Here is an 18,340-nt window from a genome sequence, read left to right on the forward strand (position 1 = left end):
AGTCGAGCAGTCGCCGAACGTCGCTGGTCACCACGGCCGCCGTGCTGACAGAGTTAGAGGAGGCGACGGCGGCCAACCGCAAGCAACTGCGCGACGCGCTCTACGCCGGTATTTTCCACAAGTACAGAAAGACTATCCTCGTGGTCGGCTCATTCATGCGAATGCTGCGAAAGGGTGACAGAAACTACGACGCCATCAAGTGATGACTTTCCTTCTTTTTAAATATGCAGACACACTTATATTTTATTTTCTGAGTTTTGTTTGTTTTCCCTTCAGTGTCAAATTGGATCCAGTTCTCATAAATTTAGGGCGATTAAATGTTTGATTTTGAAAAAATATCCATTATCTTAGAGTATAGTTTGTTCAAAAATGGCATTTGGCATCAAAGCCATCAAAAGAAAAATTTTAATTCGATCGATCGGTCATTCAATTTTGAATTTCACTTTTATTTCATTTCCATCTTTGATAATTTTTTACCACTGAATAAATAAATAAATAATGAAATTTAGTACAAAAAGCATTCAAATTGGTGAGAAATTTAAAAAAAAATCTTTAAATTTTCTATCGAGTTTTTTTTTTTTGGGTATGCAGTATTCTTTGTCATTATTTGTGTAAAACCTTCCTAAAATTGAGGACTGATTTAGAGTTGTTGTTTTAAATGTAATATTTAATGAATGTTGTTAAACACCTTAGTTGCACCATGTAGGTGGAAACATTTGAATTTTGTAAGATAAGGTCCTATCGGTCATATTTGTATAAAAAAAATGAGCGCATTGAGCATTATTGTTATTTGTGTTTTTACTGAAAATAAATTTTAACCTATAAAAAATTTACTGTGCCTGTTTGTTAAACACCAACAATCATCAAAAATTAAAATGATACTCAGCAGCAAATGGCAAGTGGGTGTCAGCATTTGACTCCTGGGGCTGAGGTCGGTCCAGCAATTACGGCCAAGTCGTCATCTTTCAATAGGCCTCTCGGTAGGAAACCCAAAATATTTGCAGCATGTTCTTTGAGCATCTTGAGACGCTCCTCCTCAATAATAGCCAGCCTGATAAAAATGAATTTATTACATAAACAAAACACTCAAGCGCCACAAATGTCCATTGCAACAGATTAAAAAGGTCTGCAAACCTATGCTTGAGCTCCTCTTTCTCCTGTCTCTGAAGTTCTTCCACTTCTCTCTTTGCCTCCTCTCTCTGCTTTTTCCTGTCATCCAAAAGTTGCTCAACAGCTCTCCTGTGCTCAGCTTGCTTTGCCCTTCGTTTGGCTGCACTGAGCTGCTCCAGCTTTTGCTGCTCCGCCAATCTCTCCATCATCTAGAAAATAATTTATTAATATTACCTTAAAAAATCTGCTGCAAATTCAAAACCTCTTGTCTAAACTGTGCATCTTTCTTTTTTTCTTCCTCTATCCGCTGCAGCCTTTCTTGCGCCTCTTGAAGCCAAATTTCACGCATTTTCAGACGCTGCTTTACCCTTCTTTCAAATTCCAGTCTCGAGGCTCTCTCAGCCCTCTGTCTAGCTTCCTCAGCGGCCAACTCTTGCAAAAGCTGCTCCCTTTCGAACTTAAGTTTGGCCTCTTCTGCAAGGCGCTCAGCAAGCTCTTCGACTATCTTGTGCTTTTCCGAAGCTTTCTTCTGAGCCAACGTTGCTCTTAGCTTCATCGTTTCTTCCTGTTCCTCCAAATACTTTTGGATTCGTCTAAAAGTTTCAGGGGTATTATACAAATTCCATGAAAAATAAATAAAATAATTAATGCACCTTTCTTCAATTTCAAATTTCACTCTCTGCACTTCTTTCCAAGCTTCCTGCTCCAGTTTAAATGACTCGATGTCTTCCTTTAAAACGTGCATTTTCATCATTTGCTCCACATTCTCTCTGGCAAGTTAACATTATGGTAAAATTTAAAATTTTGATATGAATTTTTCTTAATTACTGTTCAAGTTCTTCCTGGTATTGCAGAACAAGCTCGTCTAGAATTTTCTTCTCGACCAAAATTAATTCTAGCGCCTTTTGCCTGATTTCATTTTGTTCTTCTAACTGCTTGTGTAGCTGGGAAAAATGCTCCCGTTGTCTTTGCAGCTGCTGCTCGCCGTGTTCTTTTTCCTGCTTGTCGTAGTTTGCCCAAAGCTCCTGCTGTCTTTTGTGCTCCTTTGCCTCCTCGACCTGATCAGAAATCAACATGATTTGAAAATTATTCATTTTTGTAATTTATCCATGCATTACCCTTTCACGCAGACGCTGCGCCTCGCGCTCAGCTCTCTGGGCCATCAATTCCTTGGTAATGTATGCAGCTTCAAGATGAGCCTTCAACTCGCGGAGCTCAACGCTTTGTTCTCTAATTTGCAGGCGCAGTTTCAACTCTTTCATTTTCTCTTGTTCAATTCTCTCTTTTTCTGCGGCCAGCTGCAGCTCTTGTTGTCTCCTGGTCTTTTCCAACTCCTCCATAGCTTTCTTCTAAAATGAAAATAAAATTACGGAAATATTTTTTTTGCAAAATATTTTGTGAATTTTTAATGCCTGCCATCATTTTTACCTGCTCTTCCTTGAATTTTAATTCCATAGCATTTTGCTCTTCAAGGTCGCATCTCTGCTGTCGCAGGACCTCACCCCGTCTATCAATATCAATTTGCGACCTAACGTGAGTGTCCTCCCTTTGATCGAATGCATGGTTCCTCAATTGCTGATCTTTCTGCCATCGTCTGTACGCCTAGAAATTTATTCTTAATAAGTTATGTCCCGTTACGTGCATAGCACGAGATGTTAATTAAATTTTTTTCACAAAATTTAAAATAATAAATTTTACCATACCATTTTCTGCGCCTTTTGATAATTTGGCTCTCAAATTTGCACTGCCTCAACAACGTGAGCATCACACATCATCATATTATGTACTAAACACAAATGCTTCCACAAATACTTAACGTGTAATAAATTCAAAATTATTTTATAAAATTTGTGTTTGTGTTCGCAACTGCCACACCATAAACGGTGTGTGTTGTGCTTTTTGCGGCACCTGGCACTGCCAGTTCTCCCGCCGGCTACACGAATCGGAATCGACCAAACAAAAACAGCTGGTACATATGTATCAGCTGTTGGCGGAAAGTAAACCAAAGTTATAAACTAGAAGAAAAAAAAACTAGAAAATAGAAGCAGGAAAACAAGATGAAAACGGTTTTAAAGAAGGTGAATATTATAAAAAAAAATGTATTACACATACAAACATTAACTTTTAACTTATAATAAAATTCATTTGATTTTTTTTACAGATTTTTGGCCAAGATTCAAGAAAATAAAAGTCTTGAGGTTTTTCCTTAATAAGTTTTTTGACTGGGTGTGAATTAAGAAACAACCTGTTAGCTTTTTTAAGTACACATGCGAGCAATATTTATCTACACATACTTTAAAAATTAATTTCGTATTTTTTCTCAGTAGCAACATTAAACCAAGAGACTGAAAAATTAATCATGGACTTGCCAATTGAAAAACGATTGGAAGCGCTTCCCCAAATAACCCAGCGGAAGCTGCTGAGCATTTTTGACAGCATTCCTGACGTCAAAGACTTGCTAATCGATCCTGCAATAATGAAACCGCTGCAAAGATTTACAGGAATCAAGGCCTTAAGGTAGAATTTTAGGTGAAAAATTTAAATACTTACACATTTTTAGGTCGCACGGAATTGAGAAAATATACCTTTTGGAAGGAGGTCAGGTGCCAGTGACCAACATGAAGCGGGTCTTCCTCCTATACAGTGAATACCCAAAGATCCGACAGGTGCTGCAACAAATCCAGGCTGAACTTCAGCAGCACCAGGGCAGATCTTTGTCTCCACACCTGATTTTAGTGCCCGGCACAATAAGCCACGTAGCTGTGGAGAAGCTGGTCGAAGAAGAGGCTCTCTACAGCCTTGTCACCCTCCACACCCTTAACTTTGAGTTGATCAAACTGGACCAAGGCCTCTGGTCCTTAGAGATGCCTTCAGCATTTAGAAATTTGAATGTGCAGGGAGACATTTCTATGTTGAAACCAATTGCTAAGGCTCTCTGGTCTCTTCAACTTGTTGTTGGTAATATGTAAATAAAATATAAATCTTTGATGTGGACTAATGTGGAGAGGCTGGACTCATATCAATAATGTCTTCTCTTTTGACAGGCCGACCAAATTTGTTATGGGCGCAAGGAGGAATGGCAGCAAAGGTTGTTCAGTTGATGGAGCGATTTCCTTGGCCAAAAGACAAAATCAAGTCCAACCAGGGCCAGCTTGGGTGCTTAGCAATTGTTTCCCGGGATATTGACTGGCCCTCGATGTTTTTAACCCCCGTCACTTACACGGCTCTTGTGGACCAAGTAATTTCACGAGCTAATTATAATATATTACATTATTTTACAAGAAAATTCCAATTTAGGTAATAGGCTCTCACTGCGGAAACGTAAAGTTTGCAAGTGAAGCTGGGGCCAGTTCAGCGCCGGACGGAATTTATCTCAATAGCTCGACGGACCAAGTTTACAGTCACATTAAGAATCTACATTTCAGTAGTGTCTTTCCTTATCTCAGCGTAAAAACAAAAGAACTGCAGATGGAGGCGTGCAAAATCAGCAAAGCCTCAAGTCCTTCAGAAATGAAAGCCTACGTTAAAGAGAGACTGGCGCAGTCAGCCGAAACAAAGAAATCCCTTGCCCAGCACATTGCCACTTGTGAATATGTTGTAGAACAGGTTAAAATTTACTGATCCTTATTTTGTAAAACTATTTTATTATAACAAAGGTTGGATCCAGTTTTGAATCTATACAAAATGCTGAAACCATGGCTTTATCTGGCCGAAAAGGAGTCATGACTCAGGTGGAGGACTTGTTTGGCCAAAACCAACTGAATTTGAGCCAATGCTTGAAACTCCTTGGTCTTCTATCAGTCTGCGGACTATCCGATGACTTTGAAGCTGTTTTGACGCAGTTTTTACTTTGCCACGGCCACAAGCACCTCTCTACGGTACATTCCCTTGGACTGATGGGCCTCCAAGTGGAAGAAGAGTCGTCGAACTCAATTGTCGGACGAGTGGCGCAGGCGATGAAACGAAAGAGCTCTACTATTCAGGTTAGTAGCACTTTTGTGTCTTAATAACTAATAATTTAACAAATTTTATTAGGAGGTGGACAGAAAATTTAAAGTGCTCTTTCCTGATGGTAAGGAAGTGCCAGACAAAGCTCTTCCTGCACAACACATGAGCTACGTCTTTGGTGGATCGTACACACCTGTGGTTGGCAGAATCCTCGAATGGTTTATCAAAGGAGAGCCTGTTGCACAGGTTAATTTAATTTTTTTTCTCACACCAGAATTTTGAGATTTTTTGTAAATACAGCTGGAAGAAGCTCTGAAAGTTTTGCCTGGACCAACTATGTGGAGAGGTAGCAGAGGAGAGTATTTGCCTCGGCCTAACCTCCCAGTCAATCCCAAAACTTACATAGTTTTCTTCATCGGTGGAGTCACTTATGCAGAGGTTTCTGCATTTCAAATTTTAGAGGCATTAACTGGGGTCAGAATTTTGGTAGCATCAACGTCAATTGTCAGCAAAGATACCCTAGTTGAGGCTTGTTCTAACTATTGATAATAAGAAAATGTTAATATTTTTACTGTTTACTTGAAAACAAGATTTTATTTCATGCTCCCAGGAAATTAGAAAATACTCATTCATACACACTAATTAATATTTGAATTGAGAGTTTTGAATAAATTGTGAATAGACACATTCAAGCATAGTAGTTCAGGTTGGCCTTCTTCTTTGCTTGGACTTCCATGATGGCGTCCATGAAGTCTTCGTGTGTCACAGACGTAGCTCCACGTCTCAAGGCAATCATACCCTAAAAAATAGGTCTCGTCAATCAAAATTCAATGAGCGATGAAAATAAAAAAACTTACAGCCTCAACACAAACAGCTTTGCACTGGGCTCCGTTGAAGTCATCCGTGGACCTTGACAGTTCTTCAAAGTTCACGTCCTGGCTGACATTCATTTTTCTCGAGTGGATCTGCATGATTCTCGCTCTGGCTTCTTCATTGGGATGGGGGAACTCAATTTTCCTATCCAATCGGCCTGATCTCAGGAGGGCAGGGTCCAAAATATCCACTCGGTTGGTTGCAGCAATTACCTAGATTATAAATTTTATTACTTAATTATCCAAGGTTTAAGTTTAGTTTTTAAAAGGCGGTACCACGGTATGTAAAAACCAATGGCTTACTTTGATGTCAGCAGTAGAGCTGAAGCCGTCAAGCTGGTTCAGCAGCTCCAACATAGTTCGCTGCACTTCACGATCACCTGCTTTCTCTGAATCGAATCTTTTGGTTCCAATGGCATCCAATTCATCAATGAAGATAATTGCTGGAGCCTTTTCCTTTGCCAGAGCAAACGCATCTCGCACCAATTTGGCACCGTCACCAATAAACATTTGCACCAACTGAGGACCAGCCAATTTGAGGAAGGTGGACTTGGTTTGGGCTGCGCAAGCTCTTGCCAACAAAGTTTTGCCTAGAGATTTTTTTAATGATTATAATTATTTTTCTTTTATAATTTGTTATATAAAAAAACAAACCAGTTCCAGGGGGGCCGTAGAGCAGGACGCCCTTTGGAGGCTGAATTCCAAGGTTTTCGAACCTTTCTTTGTGGGTCATTGGAAGGACGACAGCCTCAATGAGCTAAAATTATCAAATAAATAATATTGTTAGCACCTCTGTAAGATGAAAATATATTCACCTCCTGGATCTGCTTGTCCAGACCACCAATGTCAGAATACTGTTCCGTAGGCCTCTCGTCCACTTCCATAGCCTTTACTCGGGCATCATACTCAGCCGGCAGAGTTTCCAAAATCAGATAGGAGTCTTTGTTGACTCCAACCAGGTCACCTGGTTTCAACTTTTCAGCGTCAACCAGCCCAATCACAGGAAGGAAATATGTCTGAAGAAACAGATTAAGTGAATACAATTCTACTCTGAACAATTTCATCATTATTTGCATTACTTGTCTAGTAGAAGTCTTAATGACAGCACACTTTCCCTTCCTCTGTGCATCCAAATCAACAACTGATCCGTCCTCCTCACCCATGTCTTGAGGATCAACGTCAAGCAGCTGAGGGTTTTTTCATGGATTAGCTAATTTGTTTCACAATATTAAAGTAACATTAATGCACCTCGATGACATTGGAGACGAGGTAAGGCAGGGTTTTGTTGACTTTGATCTTCTCAGCGTTGTCCTTAATTTTGTCGTTCTGTGCTTGCAGCTCATGAGAAATGCGCATCACTTCACTCTTCATGATTTTAATCTCATTGTCGAGCAACCTCGTGCGGCCAATAACTTCATCAGTGGGCATCCGCAACACCTCCTCTCCTAAAGATTCCTGGAATCATCAATTTCATTAAAATTCGCTGTGTGTTGACCGGCTTAAAAGTGCATGTCATCAGACAAGTTAAAATGCTTATTGACTTCATTCAGCACTCGGTGCCAGAATTGCGTGAAAAATTGGTACCAAATTGAAACTTGATTTTTCTGCTATCAAAATTAAAATATTTTCTTTCTGTTAAATGGCAAATTAAGCGTATTTACCTCAGAATCTTCCCACATAGCATTGTCTTCAAGATTCGTAGCCGCCATGATTACGATTTTTGCCTGGTCAAATCGTGTTGCCAGGTATACCAACAATACAAATTATATTCACGACAACAACACTGTGGCGAAGAAATACACTAAACTATCGACCACATCAAATATTTAATTAAAAAATTCGGCTCTCATATATGTAAAACAATATAAAACGTATAGCTTTGACGTGCTCTGGTTGGTATTACGAATACGAATTGCTCATATCCTCACATCTGTCAACCTGTCAGCCCTTCAGCCATTCGAGCGGCAGTTTCAAATTTCAAAACATCAGGGAAAGTTAGCAATGTTTTTGGTCGCAACTCGGGGCAAATAATTTTGTTCTTGGAAGTTATTTTGAGGAAGGATAATTTTTATTAAATAATTATATCGTAGAAAAAGAAATGCATCGTTCTATAAGATGCCTGCAATTTGCTTCAGCGTCTGCTACGTCGAAACTGTTGAAAGGTAATACATACAATAATAATTTTCATTGCCCGCCCTGAACAATCAAATACATATTACGTAATTTACCAAAGCCATTAAAAATGTAATTATTAAATTATTTATGGATTGAGAGTTTTCTTTTGTCCTATAGAAACCAAAAGAAGTGGTTTCTTTTGTCCAAAAGAAACTATGCTTTAATAAGGCAATTAAATTTGAATTGAATTTTAATTTACTTTTTAGCCACCAGCACTGCATTTCTGTCTATTCAACATGAGTCAACCTCTGGCAAAAAAGGAGGACCTTTCTTTCCTCCAGCGCGACCAACAGGACCAAACCCAAAAAAGGAAGAGGAAGTGGCCAAGAAACTGAGGGCTAAAACACCAATTGGTAAAATTTTTGTTCTCTTTAATTTAAAAAAAAATTTTGAAAAAAAAATTATGAATTTGAAGGCAAACTAGATGAGCCGGAGGAAGGGGCCAAGCACCCACATCAAGAAAAAGATCCATTGCCTCCGTTTCCCAACAACACAAATCCAAATACTGGTGAGGTCGGAGGTCCTCGAGGGCCGGAACCTACTAGGTTTGGCGACTGGGAGAGGAAAGGACGAGTGTCAGACTTTTAGGTGTGTATGTGATTACTTCTTGTTAATGTAGTCTAAGCTGTGGTAATAAATTTAAATTGTTGTTGAAAGGAAACAATACAAAACTTAAACGGTGTCTAAACAGTATGGTTATAATCCTATAAACGGGATCAACTTTTTAAGCACTAAAAAATAACATATCAATTATGATGTATTAAAAAATATTATTACTGGATAAAATTTAAATCAACAAAGACGGAAACGCACACAGATATAAAAAATCATAAACTGAAAATGCAGCATAAGTACTGGCACAAACATTCATCATTATCGCCATTATCGTTTAGAAATTCTCTGAATGATGTTCAAAAACCGATCCGCATGAAGCATGCTTGTTGGCATCGGAGGCTCCTTCGTTAACGCTGTGGGTCAAAGCTGGCGGTCCGCAGCTGAAAACCCCAATCTTCTTTACCTGCGCCAGAGTAAAATTTTATCATCAATTTTATTTTCAATTGTGTAAGTCAACAAAAATTACATCAGAATGATATTCAGAAAGCGCAAGGAACATTTTCTTGAAATTTGGTCGTCCAAAGTGAGTTCGCGCCTTCAGTCCAGTAAACAAAGACCGACCACTTGCTCTTTGAAAGTGCCTCTCGCAGATGTACTAAAAATTTTTAAATAATATAGTAACAAAAAAATCAATCATATAACATGATACCAAGAGCATAGTGCGCATATCAAACTTTTCAAAAAATTGAGTGACAAAAATGTGAACGGACACGACCAGTTGCGAATCGACGCTTTCCAACTCACGGATGATGTCGACCAACCACTCAAAGTGCTTTTGAGTTTTTGTCACCCAGAAAAAGTAAACCTAATAAATGAGAAAAACATTTAAATCTTTTCAAAAAAAACTTTCATGCAAAATTCACTTTTTTGCACTTGTGTTGGGACGCTTTAGCCTTGATATTAGCGTTAAAAACGATGTCCTTGAGAATAGATGCAAATGGGGTGACGCCGATTCCGCCGCCGACCAAAATGGAAACGTCATAAGTGTTCCAATCTTGGTGACTTTCGCCGTACGGTCCATCCAAGTAAATCTGCGTTAAAAAATTATTATCATACAAACTAAATAAAATCACAGAAAACATTGAAATTTGTTAAAAAATTTTAACTTTTTCCTGGTTTCCTGGTTGTTCTAAAAATAAATAATAACAAATTGTAAATAGAGAAATTAAAAATTTTACCTTTGGAAGCTTTTTAGTGCCGTCAGAATGTCTGCTTTTAATAAGACGCCGAATATTCCAAGTCCAGGGGCCAACAGCTCTGATGTGAAGTGACAAGTGTTCCTCATTCGGAGCAGACGAAAGGGTGAATGGGTGGTACTCGGACAAGTTGAGTTCAGGGCACGCGATTCGCACCCACTGCCCTGATTTGTAGTTGAAGTTTGAGGGTTTCAAAATTTGCAACATCGTTACGTCTAAAAATTAAAATTTGTATGAAATTCAATAATGATAATTAATTCTACCTGATGGAAGAATTTGCGCTCCAACCAAAGGAATTTTGACCTTCTTTCGACTCATGGTGACCAAATTGTCCAAAGTAAACAAAACGCAGGGGCCCAAGAAGAAATAATGGAAATAAGGTTCCTAGAAAAAAAATGTAATTTTTCTCTTGCAATTAAATATTTAATTTCAATTACTTGAACCAATCTGGCAGATCCGTGGAGAACAATGAGGGCGTAGAAAATCGGATACAAATTGTGCGTGTTCCAAAACCAATTGTGCAAATGTCTGCGCGAGTACGGGATTGCGAAAATATAAATCAAAGCGCCAACGATCACAAGCAAAATTCCTGTGACTCCAGTCAGCGTTTGCCAGCACCAGTAATGGAACTTGGGGATTTCGTGGGTCCTATTTTTTATAATAAATATGAGCGCAAAAAAATAATTTGCTTCTTACGCGTGGAAAAAGTTCCTAAACAAACATGTCAAATCATCAGAGGTTTGTGTTGAAATGTGGTAGAAATTGATTCCGTGGCCAATGCAGTGGAAAACTTAAAATTTTGGTTAAAAATTTTAATTTTTTCTTTTAATTAATTTTGTACTTGTGAATATGAGGGCCCATATGGCGATGTATTTGTGCATTTCGACAGCAGAGTCGAGGGGAATGTAGCGGCTGAGAAAAGTTTCGCGCAGATAGGTAATTGTGTTTCGGCACATTGTGATCAGCAAAGTCGAGTAGGTGAACATCATCGCAGAAGCGGCACCGCGAGTTATCGTAACTCCGTATCCCGCGATGCGACGCAACCCCGCGTGCTCTCGTTCAACAGAATAATCTTTTGAATTAATTAGTTAAAGTATAATAAAAATTTCAATTATTCTTACAATAGGCTCGTTCAGCGAAAATGCTGAGCAGCACCAAAGTGTAGAGCGTGCACCAGAAAATGTGCATCCGGTAGTTTTCGGCCGACCTTTTTATGGAGATGAAATTTCGTTTTATCCACGAGTCTGTTTCGTTGGGTTCTTCGGAACTCGTGTGGGGAATCGCGTGCTCGTCCTGGATGACTTGCTTGTCGGTGTTTTTCGAGTCCGCCTCTTTTTGTTGGGCGATTTCTTGCATCAAAACGCGAGGGTCACTTTTGATTGATGTTTAAAATTATGAATACAAAACTAAAAAATTTAACGAACCCATAAATACTAATGATTGATTCTCTTCGGCCTCTGTTATTGTCAGATTTGGACATTTCGCCACCCGTGTTTATGTCAACGCTAAGAGAATTCATTGTTTGCGTCTGATTACTCATGAACTGCTGGAAGTCTTTCTTGTCATAATTTTCCTGGAAAATGTAAAGATATGAACATTATAATCTCTTCAATGAGCCAGAGTATTTTAAGATTAGATTTTTTAAGAACTTATAGGGTAAACAGAATTTATGGCCTTTTGAAATAAAAAATGATTATCCCTCGATTCTTTATTGATTTCATGAGCTTGATTGAATTGGAAATATATTTTTTCCTTTATATAGGCCGAAATTTATTTACATATTATAAAACAAATAGTAAATAATCATCTATAATATTAGGAAGATTCAAACCTTATGCTCCAATCCAGACGCTTTCATTAAAGTTTCTACCGCGGTCTCCAAGTTTTCCTCAACATCTGCTTGGGCAATTTCCAGCAAAGATCTGTATTATGCTATTTTAAATTTTCATTTCATGCCAATACAATGAATTTCACCTTATCATATTCAAAAACTCTGCCTTTGTCAGCAGTCCGTTTCCATCAATGTCATACATGTCAAAAAGCAGCTCACTTTTTTCCTCCGCGGTACCTAGTGGGTAATTTTGTAATTAATTATTATTGTGCAAAATAAAGGTACCTTTCTTAAATATGACGAATAGATCAAAAAATTCTCGGAACGAAATAAATCCATTGTTGTCTTTGTCAATCAGACCAAACATCTAAAGCCATCACCAGATTATTAGAATATTATTAAACGTATTTTTTTTTTTTATTAACCTGTGTTATAAATTCAGAGTTAGGCCTCATGTTAAAGTAGTCGGCAAATTCTGACTGAGTGAGTTCCATGTTGATCGCATCTGTTACACTACTCTGCACTCGTGAACCAGAAAACAATCCATGACCTTTGGATTTGGACTCCAACTAAAATTATTTGAAAATACTGAATCTAATAATAGCTAGGTTATTTTTTAAAGCAAATACTTGATGCAAAATGTTTTTAAAGAATTCCTCCAGCTTTTTTTGCCTTCGTATTTTGGTGATTGCCTCTTTTTTCATCGTTTTCAGATTCAGTTCCATTCTAGTCTCTGTTTTACATCCAGTACTCTCCGCGAATTCATTCAAAGTGCCAATGAACTCCAAGCAATTGAACAATGACGGGAATCGAATACACTATCATTATAATTGTAATAAATTAACTTTTTTTGACTCCAAAAATCAAAGCTTACCAGATCGTTCAAATTCTGAGCGCGAACCAGGAAGTGCAAGTTGTCAGTTATTTTATATAACGTCAATTTGGTGCTGGGATTGAATGAGATTTTATGCAAAAGGGTGCCGCCAATGGGGCAACAGACCTCCAGTTGTTTCAGTTCCTTGTTGAAAATAATTACGCGCTGGTGATAGCCCTCCTTCCAACTAACCCACTCCTCAACTGTTGACAACAAATCATTAATTTCCCTTGAATTGTTTTAAAGTTAACAAGCAGCACACCTGCAAAGAACTTTTGATGACTGAGATTTTTAAAATTAGACGGAAAATTCGTTGGCTTGGGTTTTACTGCAGTTTTCCTTTTCAACAGCATCACCATTAAGAAAAGGGTGCCTATCATAGCTACAATGATGGTGGCCAATCCGCTAAAAGTAAGAATAAAAGAAAGCTCGCTGTTGGAAAAGTAATCGTAGGTGTCAGGGCGAGTGCACGCTTCCACCCTCGACTCGTCCAGAGGGTGCAAATGCCTGCATTTTCCAGTTGCAGTCCCACTGCAGTCACTTTCGTGCAATTCCGGATTGTCTCGACAGGATTCGGGAATTTCTGAGGAACAAAAATTATTTTATTGTTTGAGTATTGAACATTTAAAAAAATGTTGCCTTCTGGTGTTGGCGCCAAGAATGGGTTTTCCTGCATGTCTTCGTTCAACATGTGCGTAACGCTCATGACTACATCGCGAAATCTGATTTGATGGATCCTGGCGATTTCGGCGTCAGTAAAAAGTCTGAATTTTCAGTCAAGATATGAACATTTTTCCCGCATAATATTTCGTCTTACTTGTTCCGCTTGTTCTCGAACCAGAAGCGATCTCCGTCCCTGATCCTGGTGAACTGATCTTTGATGACCGCTGTGAAAAGTTCTCCAGGCGAATCGCCCGTTTCCATAATTCCACCGACCCACACGTCAATTCTGTTGAGCCACGCGTTCGGATCACTCTGGCCTTCGCTGTACAATCTTTTGAGTTCCTCCTTTATCGACTTTTTGAAAACATGTTTGTAAATTTAATTGCTACGTGATTCTATATGAATACTTGATTGGCGGCATGCGTAAAATCATTTTCACTCGTATATCTTCGAAGACCGTAAGCCTCCCTGGCTGTGTTGAAGTCAGGAATTCCGTGTTCCCGCCCTCTCTGAATATTAACAGCCATTAAATCTCTCCTGGAAAACTCTAGGGGACCAAACACTCGGCCTAAATTCATTTTAGTTGAGATATCAGAATTTGATCAAATTAGTTCATTCTTCTGATCGAACCTCTGAGGTCTTCTACAATGGTGTGATCCTCAGCCTCAGAGAGTTGATACGCCATTCCCATCAAAAGGCGATCGATGTCACTTTCAGCGCGTATATCGTGGTCTGGGATGTTTCTTTGCATAGGTTCCTAAGAGATCATGGTGCATAATTCACATAAAGTAAAAGTACGTCTTCAAATTATTCCTCGTCTTATAAATTTTTTTAAAAATTAACAAGTCTGTTTCTATTGGCCAAGTAAAAAAATTAATTAAAATAAGGACAAATGTAAAACAATATTACGATTTTTAGGTACACCTAAGGTGGGCCTTATAACATAAGTGCTCCATAATTATACTCCAGCGAGTGTTTAATTGCAGTTTTTTTGTTTTCCTTGCTAGATTTAGATAATGTTTTTTTCGTCATAATTACAATTTTATTTTGCTTTAGATAACTTTGGATATTGCATAAAAACTAAAACTTCTTTAAAAGTAAATACATTTAAAAACTTTGCGTTGGTCACGCGTTGCATAAATAACACATTTTAAGAAAACAAAAGTTTTGAAAGACTAATTTGTTCTTACTTGGGGTCTCCAGAAGAAATTGCACGTGCGTACAACGTTTGGCCCTGGCAATAAGGTGCAATTTTTCTCTGCGTAGTCGCGCTGGTAAACGCCAGGGACCACCAACGTGTGGCCAAAGCGCATGGCAGACGTTTGGAAAAACTGGTCGATTTGCGGATCGATGGCGGGGTTGTATCCTAAAATGTCGTAAATAATCAATTACATTGAAAAAATAATTAGATTTCAATGTTGACCTTTATATTCGGGCAATTGCGAGCTAAGCCACGCGGGAAGCCACTCGTAAATGACAATCCTCTGGTGCGTTGCGATCAGCCACTTTCGCGCCTCGTTGAAAATCTTCTCGTCGCTCCATTCATGATGTCTTTGCTTGAGCATTTTGGCCAACGCGTTGTGCCATCGGAACCAGACCACCCCGAAAGTCAGCAGAAAAGGGTTTTCGTTTCCTCGCGGGTTTCCGAGCTCTTAAAAATAATTATAATTTATCTTAATTTTTAATTTTGTTTGATTTCTCACTGAAAAATCTATTGACGTTGGCCGTTTCGTGCTGCACGATCCATTTTGAGTGGTTGGCAGGGGGTGGAGGGTTGGCCAGAGGCAGGCGTTGGGTGTTGTACGCTGGGTAGAGGTACTGGTTTTTCGCCGAGGCCAAAAGTCCACCTGGTTCCAGGGTGCCGTCCTCCCTGACGCGCAGCTGGTCAGCCCAGGCCTTGGTCGTCCCATAAGTTAGGCCTCCGTCAATGTACGGGGTGATTTCGTTCAACTGTTTGAAGTTTAAATTGAATTGTTCCAAATTTGTATTCTCTTTTACTTGTTGGCGGGGGTTGTTTGGTGAAAATCCTGTCCGCATGTCGTATCTGGTTCTCAACAGAGGCATCTCTGTGTGCTTTGGGTTTATGTTGCGGTACTCGTGACCCTCCGGAATTGGGATGTTGAAGTACTCAGGAGGACATGCCGGTCTTTGAGCGTCCAAAATTTCCTCAACCATTTGTTGCCCTGTTTTTATTTATTATTTTTCCGGGATAAAATATAATGAATTTTTTTTAATTCAATTTGACGTTTGACAACTTTTACCAAAGAAAACCAAGAGAGCAGTTTTTCCGGTGCGCGATTTTGTGCCTATGGGCCCTTTGAGCAACTTGTCGCTCAGTGTGAAAGGGTTGGGCCTCCCTTCGACGGGCTTGTAGACGCTGTCCTCGTAGTAGGCAGGCGTTCGCCGCAGCAGCGCAGTGTCTAGATTAATAAAAAGTTATTATTTTTATAAAATAAAATAAACGGTTCTATGGTTTAATAAATTGAAAGATTTACCGGCTGCGCCGAGTTCAGGGTGAGCCAAGTTGTTGTACCACCCATCATATCCAGGGTATTCCGCGTGCTGAGGTTCTGGCGCGTCGGATGGGCAGGCGGAACCATCACCTGACCAGCACCCTGTCACAAGCCACTCCACTAATTTCGTCTTCATTGCCGGTTCGCGGTGTTGAATCCACTCGGCGTTGCTTGGTTTTTCATTATGCCCTTGCGCTACAGATATTATTATTTATCATCAAATAATTCCGTGGTCATGGTCACTTTTGAGAGATCGCAATGCAGACATAAAATTATTGGAAAAATATTCAAACGTTTAAAAAATTAATGCGATAGTCCAAAAATTTATGAAAAATTTAAGATCATTGCATCTTTTAATAAAAAAAAAAAGGCCAAACTACTTTGAATTTGCTGTTTTTGCCGAGTCTTTGCAGCCAATTATGATTTTGACTATATTTTGAGAAAAAAATTTATATTTATTTAACAATTAATGATATGGTCGTAAACATATAATTTTATTTTTTTTATTCATAACATGAGATGAGTTAAAAAATTAATCTGCGACCATTGGCAAAATAAGTGAATTTAACTGATATTGAACCTATGCTATTAAAAAATAAATAAAGTTTACTCTAAATTTTTGGGCCATCTTACAATTAATATCTTTCAACGCAATTCAAGGTTGCTCATTTTTTCTATAATTATATTTGTACTCACGACCCTCTGAAAAAAGCCCTTGAGACTTTGGCATTATTTGATGAAAACGAGGTAAAAAAAGAAAATATTTGGTAGTTTCCGCATCGCTGTATCTCAAATGGAACTGGTTATCAATTTGTTAAGAAGAATGTGCAATTGCTCTATTCTAAAATTTAATTTCTAGGTTTTTTTCCGCGCCTGATTCCATTTAAAATTATCTCTACCATTTTTTTTTATATTAAGAAAACTATGGGCACTTGCCAATTTACCAGTGCTTAAGAGGCGTCATTCTGGAAAATCATGCCAAACGAAATTGAACAGCACCTTAAGTGGAATACTCAATTCGTTTTTTCTCTCGCAACAAGGCAAATATTATTTTGGAGGAAAAATTACATTGAAGAGAGAATTGGCAGCCAGCCCTTGTAAACAACATAAACTCAATTTGAAAGCAAAAGTGTTTCCAAATTTAATCTACTTGCCGAGCTGGAGCCGAAAAGAGGAAATTTTAAACAACAGTCAAATATTCTTTACATGCAATTTTAAACTGAGAAACCGTACAATTAGTCTATCATATAAATTCTTCTATCAATTTAAATATATTTTGAATTGGGTAAAATTATAGTGTTCATGTTGTTTCCTAAATTTTCCCTGCAAACAACTTATCCATTTACCTCGAGCTTGGAATTCGATTTTCGAGGTCGCTTATGACCATGAATTTAAAAAAAAAATTGAAAACTCAAAATTCTCATTGAGGCTAGCCATGGATATGAAAGTATCAAATACACAAAAAAGGTTGTCCAAGTCATGAACAATTAAAAATTATGTATTTATATACTCAAAATTGGGGATGCCATGTTTTATTTTATTTTCATTTTTTGAGATATCTTCACCTGTAGCATGATGAATTTGCGGTTTTTTGCTGAAATTACAAGTTTTCATTTTTTTTATTTTTTTTTCTATTTTTATAATAAAATGGAACTAGAATGCATTGTTTGGTTTAGTAAATTATATAAAACACGAAAAAGATAAATTAAGAAAATAAAAAAATTTGTTTTCTTTTCTTCCAACAGACCCCAAATTTTGCCGATTCTTCATGCTCTGATATCTCAAAAATTTAAAAGCATGCCACCTAAATTTTTAGTTTGTAATTGTACATGACTTTGGGTTACCTTTTTTGCATTTAACACTTTCATATTTTATTACTTTTACGTTTTTCAGCTATTATGAGCATGAACCTTAATGCAAAAAACTACTGATAGGGTTCCTGAAATGAACAATTATATCAAAGTAATTCAATGATAACAATGAAATTTGGATTTTATGTGAAAGAAGTATTTACAAATCAAAATAAAAACTGGGCGTTCTGAACCCTGCTTGTTAGCATCGGAGGCTCAAAGCTGTATATCAAAGCTGGTTGTTTACAGCTGAAAACGCCAATTGTAATATAATATTTCATCACGTTTATTAAATTCATCTAGCATTAACCCTTTGATAAATTTTTTCCCGTTTACGGCTCCAGTTCGGCGAGTAGGTTTAAGTTGGAAACACTTTTGCTTCCAAATTGAGCCTATGAGTTTTAGTAAGTTGTTTACTAGAGCTGGCTGCCAATTCTCTCCCAATGTGATTTTTCTACTTTTGTTTGACTGTTGCGAGAGAATAAATGAATTGAATTGAATTGAGCATCTGAAGGAAAAAATAGAATTACCTTGTGCACCGGTGCATTGTAGCATCCATAGAAATATGCTTAATTTCACCAACCAGTCCATATCGCAGCCTTTTCATTGACCTCTTATGCTTGACTAGTGGTAGTGAATTTGGAATAGAGTAAAACCTCTATTTTGCTAATCACCTTTAATTTATCCATGTGG

General features: G+C 38.1%; 5 protein-coding genes across 8 annotated transcripts in view; 2 read left to right on the plus strand and 3 right to left on the minus strand.

The window, feature by feature from the left end:
* Positions 1 to 625: 625 nt before the first annotated feature.
* Positions 626 to 3,174, minus strand: LOC132203455 (meiosis-specific nuclear structural protein 1-like). Its single transcript, XM_059631260.1, has 8 exons — positions 2,814 to 3,174; positions 2,539 to 2,712; positions 2,229 to 2,459; positions 1,939 to 2,168; positions 1,764 to 1,880; positions 1,373 to 1,703; positions 1,135 to 1,319; positions 626 to 1,051 (listed from the first exon to the last, which is right to left on the minus strand). The coding sequence occupies exons 1-8, from the start codon at positions 2,814 to 2,816 to the stop codon at positions 907 to 909; spliced, it is 1,416 nt and encodes a 471-aa protein (XP_059487243.1). The 5' UTR covers positions 2,817 to 3,174; the 3' UTR covers positions 626 to 906.
* Positions 3,039 to 5,636, plus strand: LOC132203454 (vacuolar protein sorting-associated protein 33B). 3 transcript variants are annotated; one of them, XM_059631257.1, is made up of 9 exons: positions 3,039 to 3,188; positions 3,272 to 3,371; positions 3,435 to 3,627; positions 3,671 to 4,068; positions 4,155 to 4,348; positions 4,408 to 4,716; positions 4,767 to 5,093; positions 5,146 to 5,304; positions 5,359 to 5,636. In XM_059631257.1, exons 3-9 carry the CDS (start codon positions 3,470 to 3,472, stop codon positions 5,602 to 5,604), a joined length of 1,791 nt encoding a protein of 596 aa, XP_059487240.1. In that variant the 5' UTR covers positions 3,039 to 3,188; positions 3,272 to 3,371; positions 3,435 to 3,469; the 3' UTR covers positions 5,605 to 5,636. The 3 variants fall into 3 exon arrangements, with proteins under 3 accessions (XP_059487240.1, XP_059487241.1, XP_059487242.1); XM_059631258.1 differs by having other exon boundaries at positions 3,438 to 3,627; XM_059631259.1 differs by lacking the exon at positions 3,272 to 3,371 and having other exon boundaries at positions 3,086 to 3,188.
* LOC132203456 (26S proteasome regulatory subunit 6A-B) lies at positions 5,622 to 7,747 on the minus strand. The gene is made up of 8 exons (XM_059631261.1): positions 7,592 to 7,747; positions 7,179 to 7,385; positions 7,010 to 7,117; positions 6,746 to 6,946; positions 6,585 to 6,687; positions 6,234 to 6,520; positions 5,916 to 6,143; positions 5,622 to 5,857 (listed from the first exon to the last, which is right to left on the minus strand). The coding sequence occupies exons 1-8, from the start codon at positions 7,637 to 7,639 to the stop codon at positions 5,747 to 5,749; spliced, it is 1,293 nt and encodes a 430-aa protein (XP_059487244.1). The 5' UTR covers positions 7,640 to 7,747; the 3' UTR covers positions 5,622 to 5,746.
* A 65-nt stretch (positions 7,748 to 7,812) lies between these two features.
* The window catches only part of LOC132203466 (succinate dehydrogenase assembly factor 4, mitochondrial-like), a 29,041-nt gene continuing 18,513 nt past the window's right edge, over positions 7,813 to 18,340 (plus strand). Inside the window, exons 1-3 of one of the 2 annotated variants that reach the window (XM_059631273.1) lie at positions 7,813 to 8,092; positions 8,312 to 8,458; positions 8,521 to 8,693. In XM_059631273.1, coding sequence (XP_059487256.1) covers positions 8,029 to 8,092; positions 8,312 to 8,458; positions 8,521 to 8,693 — 384 coding nt within the window. In that variant the 5' untranslated portion in view covers positions 7,813 to 8,028. Of the gene's footprint in view, positions 8,093 to 8,311; positions 8,459 to 8,520; positions 8,783 to 18,340 lie in introns of those variants that run through there. The other variant, XM_059631272.1, reaches the window with a different exon arrangement.
* Positions 8,708 to 18,297, minus strand: LOC132203452 (dual oxidase 2-like). The gene is made up of 29 exons (XM_059631255.1): positions 18,178 to 18,297; positions 15,780 to 15,992; positions 15,546 to 15,704; positions 15,283 to 15,467; positions 14,988 to 15,234; positions 14,708 to 14,935; positions 14,475 to 14,650; positions 13,915 to 14,041; positions 13,692 to 13,852; positions 13,439 to 13,638; positions 13,261 to 13,385; positions 12,884 to 13,204; positions 12,622 to 12,824; positions 12,377 to 12,565; positions 12,173 to 12,316; positions 12,029 to 12,114; positions 11,891 to 11,980; positions 11,748 to 11,838; positions 11,341 to 11,489; positions 11,038 to 11,288; positions 10,758 to 10,988; positions 10,613 to 10,706; positions 10,354 to 10,564; positions 10,180 to 10,300; positions 9,899 to 10,131; positions 9,584 to 9,751; positions 9,370 to 9,525; positions 9,187 to 9,315; positions 8,708 to 9,123 (listed from the first exon to the last, which is right to left on the minus strand). The coding sequence occupies exons 1-29, from the start codon at positions 18,236 to 18,238 to the stop codon at positions 8,995 to 8,997; spliced, it is 4,878 nt and encodes a 1,625-aa protein (XP_059487238.1). The 5' UTR covers positions 18,239 to 18,297; the 3' UTR covers positions 8,708 to 8,994.

The sequence above is a fragment of the Neocloeon triangulifer genome, unplaced genomic scaffold, assembly GCF_031216515.1.
Source record: "Neocloeon triangulifer isolate White Clay Creek 2 clone unplaced genomic scaffold, ASM3121651v1 ptg000017l, whole genome shotgun sequence".
Taxonomy (NCBI): Eukaryota; Metazoa; Arthropoda; class Insecta; order Ephemeroptera; family Baetidae; genus Neocloeon; species Neocloeon triangulifer.